The sequence below is a fragment of the Erpetoichthys calabaricus genome, chromosome 2, assembly GCF_900747795.2.
Source record: "Erpetoichthys calabaricus chromosome 2, fErpCal1.3, whole genome shotgun sequence".
In the NCBI taxonomy this organism is placed as follows: domain Eukaryota; kingdom Metazoa; phylum Chordata; class Cladistia; order Polypteriformes; family Polypteridae; genus Erpetoichthys; species Erpetoichthys calabaricus.
In genome coordinates, this window is record NC_041395.2 from 168,895,496 (window position 1) to 168,907,757 (window position 12,262).

The following is a 12,262-nucleotide window of genomic DNA, read 5'->3' on the forward strand; positions in this document are numbered from 1 at the left end:
TGCACAAATCATTTTCATGTCTCAACTAATTGCATAATGGCGGTAAAAGTGATAATAAAGTTTTTTTTGCCTTGTAAAACACACTTGGATTACCCTGCTTTATTAAGTTAAACCATGCCAGATTTTTAAAATATGCAATCCCTTGATGAAGATCAAGTTGTGCCTCCATTCCCCATTTCTACCTACTCCGTCAGTACTTTCAGCCTGCCTTTTGCCTTAAACAAATGTAGGCTTCTTTTAAAAGAATCAGCAGTATTAGGTGCACTGAGATAGTCCTAAAATGGAACTAACCAAGATTTAGCAGATGTGGCGAATGGAAAATAAGATGGGTGGCAGAAAATCTGTGTATGAAAAGGGTAGGTTCATGTAAAAAATGAAAGGAGAATGTGAAAATCTGAACACATCACATGACTTTTGTGGAAAATGGCTTTGACTTTTATCGCAGCATGCCATTAAAAGAAGAATGTCATTTCCAGACTTGTTTTCTGCATAATCCAAGCCATTTGATGAAATAAACAATACCACATTGTGGCCATGTACATTGGGGTGCACTCTGACATCTTTAAATTCATGTACATTAGAACTGTTCCTAATCTGCCAGTGAACTATCAAAATAAATCAACATGGACAAAGGCGTTTGTATCTACTCGCCTGTTTTCAGAGGGTTGCGAGGAACTCATGCTAAGCAGAAAGCTTAACTATGATCATATACACTAGGCTAATTTAATAACCACAATTTTTGAACAATTGAGAGGAAATCTAACTTCCCCATAGTAAATCAATAAAAACATGATGGTCACATGCAAACTCTACACAGAGGTGAGCCAAACTGGTGTGTGAGTTCAGTTTGTCTGTACGGAGTATGCATATAAATATCCTAAATGCAAGACACTTTCAGTCCTGAGCATGACAGATAATTGTGTAACACAATTCCAATTTAACAGTGCATCTTCCTGGACAACCCTTGGTGGAGCAAGTGACTTATAACAAGGAAGTGTATGTTTTTTTCATTGTGTATTTTTGCTTATCCTTTATACCCCGATTTTCTGAAATTCCCCTTATTTTGTGTAAGCTACATGATAATGTTGCTACTTCTACAATGCTCATGCAACTCCTCAATGCTAACACATTATACCCTACTAGCGAACCCGCGGCGTACCATACGCCGCATAATCAGGCTGCTTTTTTAATGATTTTTAAGCACAGGGAGAAAATGTGCCCACCCCCAACTCGTCACCTGAGTCGTTTTCCTGTTTGCACAGTCCACATGCACCTGTGAGTCACGTAGACTTTTCATTGTTCTTTGCGGTTTCTGCTGGTTTTCTATATACAATCCACCAAGTCACCCGACAACGGTAGTAGCATGGTGGGGGGGGGAGTGTGTGTACAAAGGGCAGGGACGTAATCAGTGTGAGCGTATGACCCGCTAGCCAACCTGCGGTGTAGCATACACCGCATAATTATGTATTGATGGGTGAACACTTCTTGAACGACACAGTTGTCCAAATAGAAGTGAAAACAAAATCAAGCCCGGTGCATTCTTTAACTGCCTTGTAGCGCAGTGGTAGTGTTGCTGCTTTGCAGTAAGGAGACTGTGCAAGATTTTGGGTTCGCTTTCCAGTTCCTCCCTGTGTGTATAGCGCTTTGAATACTGAAAACACCGGTATGTCAATGTAATGAAGTATTATCAATCTTATGTGTCCAGCGCTCTCTCTGTCGTGCGCCTGTATGTGTGTGTGTGTGTGTCACTCACTCGCTGCACATGTTCCTGCAGGCATACCAGTAAGTGAATGAAAAGATGGAACTCTGGAGATAGCAACATACAACTGTCTGTGACTGAACAGTGGTTTTGGCAGATACATGCATATCTTTTTAAATGTTTGGCCCTGTGCTAGAGGTGGGCGGTATGACCAAAATTCTATATCACGGTATTTTTCTAAATTCTGCCGGTTTCACGGTATTAGACGGTATTTTTTTCCCCAGGCATGAGTGGATGTTAACCACATTTTCCACTGCAATTACTGCAGTAGACTGGCTAAGAATAACCTATTCGACTGTTATGAGAATTGTATATCATACAAAAAGACATTTTAATGTGCACACAAGTATTAATCCAGGTTTGCATGGCCCCATAAAGTGATAGTTTTCAAGAGGGTGGCACTAAAGAGAAGGAATCACATTGCATGACAGATGCAGTCAAAATATAGAACCTTTTAATTGAACAAATTTTGCAAAAGCTTAAACTATGATTTTGACAACATATTTTCAACCATCCAAAGAGGCATTTAAACTTAGTAAAATATCCAGAGGTGTTTGTCAAAAGTTGGATTGCACTGAACACGTCTTAGAAAAGGAATAAATAGTAAATATTTTTTGTAAACCAACTACACTTTCTGTTAATGTTAACAATCTCTGTCCACTGACATGTTAAAGTGACTGTTTAAACAATTTTACCATCATTAAACTGCATAATATTTAAACTAATAAATAATAACAATAAAATACATAATGGTATTACTGATAGTTGCACCATTACTTCAAGGCTTCAAGCCCAGGTGCATTACACAGTATTCACCAAATTAAAATAAAATAAAACAAGTGCAACTTGGTGATGACATCTTACCAACTGTACCATCATTTAGGCAAACTGCATTAATATGGACCTTGCTTCAAGCTAAGCTACATACATAAATAATAAAACTGCAACTTGCATTTATAATGCTGTTTGTGGTATAGCCCTATGGAAGCGCATTAGGGCCACTGTGAAGAAAAAAAAATATGGACACGGAAGAAAAAAACAAACTATATGTCGAGAATAAATTCGACATGCTGACTTTATTCTTGACATTTCCACTTTAATGTTGACGCTTATGTCAAGATTAAAGTCGACATTTCCACTTTATTCTCATAGTTTATTTTATAATTAAAGTAGAATGTTGTAAACTAAACTTCATCCTAAAATCAATGTTTAATTTACTAGATTTTCTCAAACCCCGTCATAAGTTAATGCAGCACATCAAATACTTTGTGTTAAGTGTTCCCCCGACCCAGTCGTTAATCACTACGCTTCTTAAACTGACTTCCTCCGCACTAAGAGCAGGCGCCTGCAGCAGTCACCACACAGAATCCATTCACTTCATGATATTCCTGCTCTCTACCAAAACCCCAGTTCCTATCTTTCCTTTTTCTTTCTCCACATTACCAATCACCACACGATAAACGTCTTTGTTAAATTAAAACTAGTTATTAACTTAGCCAACGGAGTGTTCAGAACTTTAAAAATATCTTTGTTATACATGTTTAATTATGCCATCCATTCAGAGTTGCGCCCATCTCTGAACGAGTCGCCAGCACATTGCAGGATGAATTCAAGCAAAGCATACACTAGCAAGTACAAAAACAAGTACAACTTGGCTTGCAGTATTATCCAGTAGTATAGAAACAGTATTTACACATCTGACCTTTTAAAACTAAAGTATCTCCAGGCGACGGACGTGACTCCTTTTTTTTGGCAAAAGTTCTTCTGTTGTTCATGTTCAACTTTATCGTCGGTTTCAGTTTCGGAATGCTCTCTGTCCATTTTTCACATTTCACAGAACTTTAATTTATTTGCGCATTTGATTTATTTAATTTTGTCCGAAATAGTCCTCCATATACCTATGCTACCGCCCACTATTTGGTGGTGTAGCAGTGAAAAAGAGCCCTAGTGCAACAAATCTGTGTTTAGCGGTGTAGCAGTGAAAAAGGTCCCCACTTGAACAGTTTCCCGCTGCGCCACGTTCCAAACGTCGTTTAGGCAATTTAAACCGGTGCGGTATAAGGTATAATTGCGGTATAAGAAAAATCCATATCATAAAAAAAATTAAAAAACGGTTTTCGGTGTGAACCGGTATACCGCCCAGGACTACCCTGTGCCTTATTAATTGTCATCGCAAAGGCAAATCTAACAGGAAATTGTCTTCGTGTTAAAGAAAAACGCAAATTATCCGAGACAAACAAACTGTTTTACACGCTTCATAGCAATCCGCGGCATAGTATACGCCGTATAATCACACCGCTTTTTTAATGTTTTTAAGCAGGGGGAGAAAATGAACATTTGCAAAATCCGTAACGCTGCTTTCAGTAAGTACAATGCACACGTGTTTAATTTGTCAGCCTCTTTTTGCCAGCCGTCTTTTCTGGTTTGGACTGCTTTTACAGTGTTACCACTTGTGCATATTAAATCTTGAAATCCTTTGAGTAACTAATTAACTAACTAACACCCACCCACCCAGCTTTTGTTGCAGCCTATCAAAGACTTGCTGATCATGTTTTTTAGACTCAATATACATTGGCTTTTAACTCAGCGCAAGGGTGCGCATTCATTTCGGATTATTACATCCAGCTAGTCTGCTAGACTAATCTGCTACATGGCTGCGTTTGAAAAACCGACTTATCCCGGATGAGTTTCACCGGCATTAATGATTAGGAATCTGGTTGGAACAAAACCCTGCATCCACAGGAGTTCACCAGGACCGAGTTTGGGAAACACTGCTGAACACAGACGAAACCGACCACGGTAGTAGGAGGGGGGTGGGGAGCATACACAGGACAGGGACGTATTCAGAGGGAGCGTATGACCCGCACTCAGTGGGTATTCCTCGTTCGTGGGGAACAATTCGAGAAAGAGCTATCAATCTGTCAATCCTCTCCGTGTCTGGGCAGGGTGAGGTTTCCCGTGTTGAGTCAAATAAAGCAAGATTTGTGTGTGGCGAGTTATTGTGTTCGAGCACATGAGCTGACACTATGAATGCCTTGAGAGCGTGGGTGGACACGTGCCGGATGAATAATGAGTATCTATATATCTTCTTAGATATAGACAGCGTCTGATAGTTGTGATGGTTTTACACTCCAGCACATTGCGGTGAACGCTGGTAACAGTCAGGCGGGCAGGCGTATTAGAGTTGGTGGGCGTGTCTCTCTAGCGGTTCGAGTTCTTGGGCGGTGCTCTGTCGTTTGTATCACACGGTCGGACGACTTGGTGGATTATATATGATGATGATTAAATGTTGAAATCCTTCGAGGAACTAATTAACTAACTAACACCAACCCCGCTTGTGCATATTAAATGTTGAAATCCTTCGAGGAACTAATTAACTAACACCAACACACACACACACACAGCTTGTGTGAAAAAATGCGCCCGCACGGTCGGACGACTTGGTGGATTATATATGATGAACATTTGCAAAATCCGTAACGCTGCTTTCAGTAAGTACAATGCACACGCGTTTATATAGTAAAAGGCAAATTATCCGCGACAAACAAACTGTTATAAACGCTGCATACCAAGCCGCGGCGTAGTATACGCCGCTTTTTAAATGTTTTTTAAGCAGAGGGAAAAAAATGAACATTTGCAAAATCCGTAACACTGCTTTCAGAAAGTACAATGCACACGCGTTTAATTTGTCGGCCACTTTTTGCCAGCCGTATTTCTGGTTTGGGCTGCTTTTGCAGTGTAACCGCTTGTGCACATTAAATGTTGAAATCCTTTGAGGGACTAATTAACTAACTAACACCAACCCACCCACACACACACACACACACACACACACACACACACACACACACACAGCTTGTGTGAAAAAATGCACCCGTACTTTCATAATTTTGTTGCAGCCTATTAACTGTTTTAGACGCTGCATTCAGCAATTCACATCCGCGACAAACATGCCTCTTTTTACATGGTCCTGCTTTGGTGGGCAGGAAACGTTTTCCATCTAAGAAGACGCATGTTTGTCGCGGAAACGAATTGCTGCATGTAGCGTGTAAAACAGTTTGCTATGGTGCACGCAGTCGTGCGTCGTAAGCGAAAAGTCAACGTGGCTCAGAGGTGCATGTGTACTGTAGCCCAGACGAAGATAAATGACGGCGTTTTTTCCCAGTCGATGCGTCCGAGTTGGTGGGCGTGGCTCTGCGAGTTGTCGTCGTAATCCAATGGTCTTAGAGTTGGTGGGCGTGGTTCCTTCCTGCATGCGCCATGGGCGGCTTACTTTTCGGCAGCTTAGTGAATCCACGCCCCTTCTGGCGTGCTTTCCATGGGTGGCTACTTGTCTTCCGGCTTAGTGAATTATATATATATATATATATATATATATATATATAGATACTAACATTTCTTGTGCCACAACTCTTTGTTGCTTGAATTTCAGAGCCACCATCGCATGTGCATAGTTCTTTTACGCAAAATTTTAAGCAATATTGAACAGCTTCACAGTACTCTAGCTTTAGACAGAATCTGTACTAAGCCTATTGATTATCATTGTGAATAACACTTAAATGATAAAAGTTAAGAAAATCCTCCAAAGATACATTTGGTTTAAGGGGCTTTATGTCCCAACTAACCTGTATCTAGTAATATTATTATATTACTTCATATACAGCCCCCTAATGGTGAACAGTATTTGCCTTTAATGTATTTAAAATAAAAAAATGTACACACTCAACTTGGGACACCAAGGACAAGTACTAAATAAAATGTAAAAATCACAGTTTTGCATGCAATAGATAACGTCCCTTCCTGTCCTGTAGGCTAGTTTTCCTGTAGCTTCAGTTTCTATGAGAAATGCAACCACTGTTAAAGAAAAAACTAGATCATTCTGTAAACATTTCACATGTGTGTAATTAATATTGTCTGTATAAACATGGTTTTTGGAAAAAGTCTGCAATTTTTACTTTAGGATCAAGTAAGAATTTCTATACTTTTAATCTGTGGAAGCAAACCATTACCTATACACAGTGTAAGCTTTGCTCAAATTACATCAAATACTCCCTCATACTAATAAACAAAGACTCACATGGAATGACTTGAACTAATAACTAGAAAATTTAGTATCAATGATAGTATGTATGACATTCAAGATCACAATTTTCAAAAACAGCAATTCTTCAAACATTAATATGACATAATACACTCTGGAGTAGATGTTAATGTTGCCTCACCATTTCATAGGTCTGCATGGCCAGTTGCACTTTATCATCACTGTATTCTTTACACTTGTTGTATGCCACCTGGATTTTCTGCAAGTGTTCCACTCTCTTCTCAGAGGGAAGGGTCCTTACATTTGCAATATATTCTGCTGCTAGTTTGTCAATTTCAATTTTTTTTTCTGGAGAATAAAAAAAACACAAATACATCAGAAAAGTATTTTACCTTTTTAAACAATGGTATAATTATACCTAGAACTGAGGAGGAAAACAGGCTTCAGGGCTCCCCTTCATCTATCCATCCGTTATCCAACCTGCTATATCCTAACACAGGGTCACGGGGGTCTGCTGGAGCCAATCCCAGCCAACACAGGGCGCAAGGCAGGAGCAAATCCCGGGCAGGGCGCCAGCCTACCGCAGGGTACACTCACACACACTAGGGACAATTTAGGATCGCCAATGCACCTAACTTGCAAGTCTTTGGAGTGTGGGAGGAAACTGGAGCACCCAGAGGAAACCCACACAGACACAGGGAGAACATGCAAACTCCACGCAGGGAGGACCTGGGAAGCGAACCCAGGTCTCCTTACTGCGAGGCAGCAGCGCTACCACTGCGCCACCCTCCCCTTCATATATAACAAAATTAGATTATAATAGCAGATATCTTGAAGGGCATCTAATAGTAAAAGGGTGTATGAATACCACATAATTCATAACTGAAAATGATTGTTTTTGATATTGTATTTATTAATTTAGTTAGCACTACAATGAAATGCATATTTTATGTCCTGTGACAGACGACCGGGGAACTTGTCCCATCAGGATGTTCCGGTGATGAAAGGTATGAAAGGTCTGGGGGAGGCGATATATTGGGGACAATACCTCCCCTGGAACACGAGAGGGCAACCCCCCTGGAGCATGTCGGGACCACGGGCTTAGAGGTTGGAAGCTCAGCCCTGCTGGGGCCCGTGGTCACCACCAGGGGGCACCTGGACAATCCTGGAGCCCTGGATGGCAGCACTTCTGCCAGACCAGGAAGTGCTGCAGGAAGACCATCAATGAGCACCTGGAGCACATCTGAGTACAATATAAAATGGGCCTCTTCACTCGATTCGGGGAGCCAGAGACAGGAGGTAGAGGACATAGCTGGCGGGAGAGGAGTGAAGGTGGAAGGAAATGAGCAAGTAAATAGAAAAGAAGAAAGGACTGCGAGCATTGTTGGGATTTGTGGACTGTGTGTGCTGTAGAAGAGAAAGAAGCAAAATAAACGTGCGTGTTTTGGGACATTGTGAGTCCGTGTTTGTCTGTAGCTGGGCTGATCGTTCACAGTCCCCAACTACATTTAATGTACTCTGTATACACCCAGTACAGTAGAACTTCCATTTAGCAGTATTCTAGGGAATCCATTAATATTACTAATGTGAAATATGTTAAATGCTGAATTAGCTGAAATATTAAATGTTTAGGGATTAAAACAAAAGAGTTTTATTTACAAGACAGTAAGTACAGTAAATTCCTGATATGTAATTAGTTATGAAACATACTGTTAGTATAACATAAACAACTTGTTCTTTTTTTCTGAAAGACCAGAAATCCATTTATACATGTAAAATTTGGGAAAAACCTAAACACTGGAATGATAAATTGAGGATCTGTTGCATTAAGAAAACAAAAGTTGTATGTTTACCTAAACTCCAACTACAAAACAAAACCATTAATGACAGTATTGTAAGATTACAAAGTTGAATGGAAACACAATCTAAGTGTTCCATTGTAAGATATCTGAAAACAGTAAATGTAACAATATAAACATACAGCAAGCTCAAGAAGTATTTAGATAGTAACTCATTGGTACATGATGTAGCCATTGTGTAATTAGTATATAATCTGCTAGAATACACATACAGCACCATCAAATAAGAAAAGAACATCACAATCTAAATAACATTTCAAGTTTCCTTCATACCTACACAGTATTTGCACATTATCAGACAATGATCTATTACCTACGTAAGATATTGTAATATTGCAACAGAATTGGCACCATATTATGAACAGTGTTTAGGTTAAGCATAAATGTAATAGCATACTCATAACCAAACACTACACAGCCAATGACCAAAGCACTGTAGGTTTGTCTAATCATTCATTGATAGAAACTGCGTTATCTGTAATCAAGCAAATCTGTTGCTTCTCCTTCAAGCCCCAGATAGCCAATGTGATCCTCAGTGTTTTTCAGTGTAAATCCCTTGTTAATGTAATGAACCATTATGCTTATCTGTACTTCCATTATTGCATAAAGCACAACTTGTTTCAGATCTATTTCAATTTCTGTCCAACATTAGGAATAAAGTAAACACAACCCAACTTTAGAAAAAAAATTAGTTGTAGGATGGTATGACACATCTCTTACCATGAGTATTGTTCATTTTTCAAAAACTTTGTTGAACACATTTTTAATGACAGCATTGTATATTTTTAAATAAAATGCATTAAAGTTCAGTTAAGCCAGCTTGACAGAAACATGCACTATCTTAAAAAAAGTAATTAACAGTTATCCTTGCCACAACCTAATGTTACTAGAACTTGGTGCAGCAGCTTAACTTTCATACACTCATCTGGACTATGTACTTGAAATTTATATGGTTATATAAATATTTAAATGCAGTACTCCAACAGCTGGCGCAGTATGCTTTTTTGATCAACATCATTGCTATTGAAAACAAAATAATTCCATATTAAGGATGATTCCGGCGGCACGGTGGCGCAGTGGGTAGCGCTGCTGCCTCGCAGTTGGGAGATCTGGGGACCTGGGTTCGATTCCCGGGTCCTCCCTGCGTGGAGTTTGCATGTTCTCCCCGTGTCTGCGTGGGTTTCCTCCGGGCGCTCCGGTTTCCTCCCACAGTCCAAAGACATGCAGGTTAGGTGGATTGGCGATTCTAAATTGGCCCTAGTGTGTGCTTGGTGTGTGGGTGTGTTTGTGTGTGTCCTGCGGTGGGTTGGCACCCTGCCCAGGATTGTTTCCTGCCTTGTGCCCTGTGTTGGCTGGGATTGGCTCCAGCAGACCCCCGTGACCCTGTGTTCGGATTCAGCGGGTTGGTAAATGGATGGATGGATGGATGATTCCCTTTGGTACTAAAATGTCTAATAAAAAGTAGTGTTGGGATGATCTAAGTTTAACATTAATTACACTTCTCAACTTTTATGGAGGCTGCTGCAAACAGAAGGAATCCACATTTTTCAAAAGATGTTTGGGATCCGACTTCAAAAAATGCAAGCAGCAAAGTACAGTATATGATGTAAGTCGCTTGGATTCAACTATGCAGTTGTGGTTAGTGAACGCATCAGTGATGGGTTACATCACACATTCGCTGTTTACAGTTGTCTGTAACTGGTAAAGCCCGATCTCTGTGAACAAGAGTAACAATTTGAATGCAATAATAACCACTTTCGCTATTAGAGTCTCGTGGTAGCTGTAATCACCATTACTACAGAATTATTTGTGTGGCCCAATTTTCTATGTATTATTAATTTGTTCTGAAACTGAAGAGAAAAAAATGACTGTCTCTATCATGAACTATGGTCTATCCTTATTAAATTACTTTACTACAGTGCTATTATTTTTACAAAATAATCTAATTACAATGGCACAATCACTAATATGTAGCAATAGTATAATTAGGTCCATAGAGGAAGACAAAATAATAATAATAAAAATAATAATGCAAGTACAAACCTTCTGTTCTTTGATCTAAGTCACGCATCAGATGAAAATTTCTCTGTAGCTCACAAGGTAGATTTTCAATACCTGAAAATAAAGGAATCAAGATACCTGTATTAACAAAACTGTTTACATAAATTTTATTTGTAACTATTTTGAAGTACCCCTTAATTTTTATCATCTTAAGAAAAATAAATTAAATGTTTATCTAAACTCCAATATTTAATGAAGATAGCCTTAAAAATGGAAACTTATTAAAAAAATGTCTAGTTAAAATAAACTTGGTGATCCTTTGTGTGAAAAAATATGTAAAATTTTTAACTTGATAGGCTGTCACATAAATGTAATTTATCTATAGCAGGAACAATAATCTTTGCCTGGTTAGGATATAGCAGTTGGATAATGGATGGATGGATGGATGGTCTTCTCTGCTGAACTTCTTCAACTGCCATAGGTTAGAATCAGAATATCTTTATTGTCATTGTAACGAATACAACGAAATTAGGTGCAGTCCCTGCGGTGTCAAAATATAAATTAATATAATTAAGAAAGGATAAGAAGAAATAAGGTAGAACATAAACATTCAACATAAGACCTTCATTGCACATGAACACTATTGAACAAGATGTCATCTGTTGACCTGCTGATGCATTGGAGGTGATTAGGTGGCATTCAGTGCCCTAATAGCAACAGGGTAGAAACTGTTATTCAGTCTATTAGGTGACTATTGTACTTATGCCTCAAGACAAATGTTGTTCTGGGTTGAAATTTGGACTTTGTTTTGAAATACCAGAGTCATTCTTTCCTCCTTACAGATTCTTTATGATCACTGTCATTAAAATCACACTTGAACTTGCAGACAAAGGGCCCCAAAGTTGTCTCCAAAATTATGAATTCAAAGTCTCTGAAAAACACTTTCACCAATGACGTCAATGGGTCCAGGTCATTAAGTAGCAACACAGATCCCTCCTTAGAAGGCGATGTTAAAGTGTTAAAAAGTATGTTTTTTCCCCCCATTTGGAAGCCAAAATTATATTTTTGTAATTCATTCATTTCATTTAGAGATTGTTCTTCCAAAAATCTACCAGATCTCCTGAAGGACTTGGGCAAACATAATTCAAGTGGCAATGTTCTTAATGTGACTGCTAAGGTTTTTTCTACTTCATTGCTCTTCAAATTAAGTTGTGTTACTGATGTATGGCCATTGACATCAGCAATAGTAAGATGGCTCAGAAGACCTTCTTTTGAACATTCTATTTGGTGCTTCAGGTTAGCCGAAGGATCATTCTGAGCACATCTACAGCATGGTCTATTTCCTGACTTTTATATCCATATTACTAACCGAGAATGGTAAACCGGAAGGCACGGACGCAGGTACACGGCGTTGGACCCAGGAGACATAGTGCGCAGGCGCCTACAGCGCGCGTCTTATAAACCGCAAGCGAAGTCTGATCCACCGTGGACGAAGGGTGTCACGGCTCAAAAAAATGAAAGAGCTCAACTAACGTAAATAAGACATGAAGCAACAACGCGCCCATAGCTAATGACTAACGACACAGCCACACAGAAAAGAGG

The 12,262-nt window shown here is 39.3% G+C and overlaps 2 protein-coding genes across 2 annotated transcripts in view; one reads left to right on the forward strand and one right to left on the reverse strand.

Moving 5' to 3' along the window:
• Positions 1-12,262, forward strand: part of LOC114669500 (F-box only protein 44-like) — a 560,525-nt gene that overhangs the window by 385,900 nt on the left and 162,363 nt on the right. The gene's annotated exons all lie outside the window — the stretch shown is intronic.
• The window catches only part of ing5a (inhibitor of growth family, member 5a), a 40,471-nt gene that overhangs the window by 20,793 nt on the left and 7,416 nt on the right, over positions 1-12,262 (reverse strand). Inside the window, exons 2-3 of the mRNA XM_028825742.2 lie at positions 10,703-10,774; positions 6,982-7,148 (exon numbers count right to left, since the gene is read on the reverse strand). Coding sequence (XP_028681575.1) covers positions 6,982-7,148; positions 10,703-10,774 — 239 coding nt within the window. The remainder of the gene's footprint in view (positions 1-6,981; positions 7,149-10,702; positions 10,775-12,262) is intronic.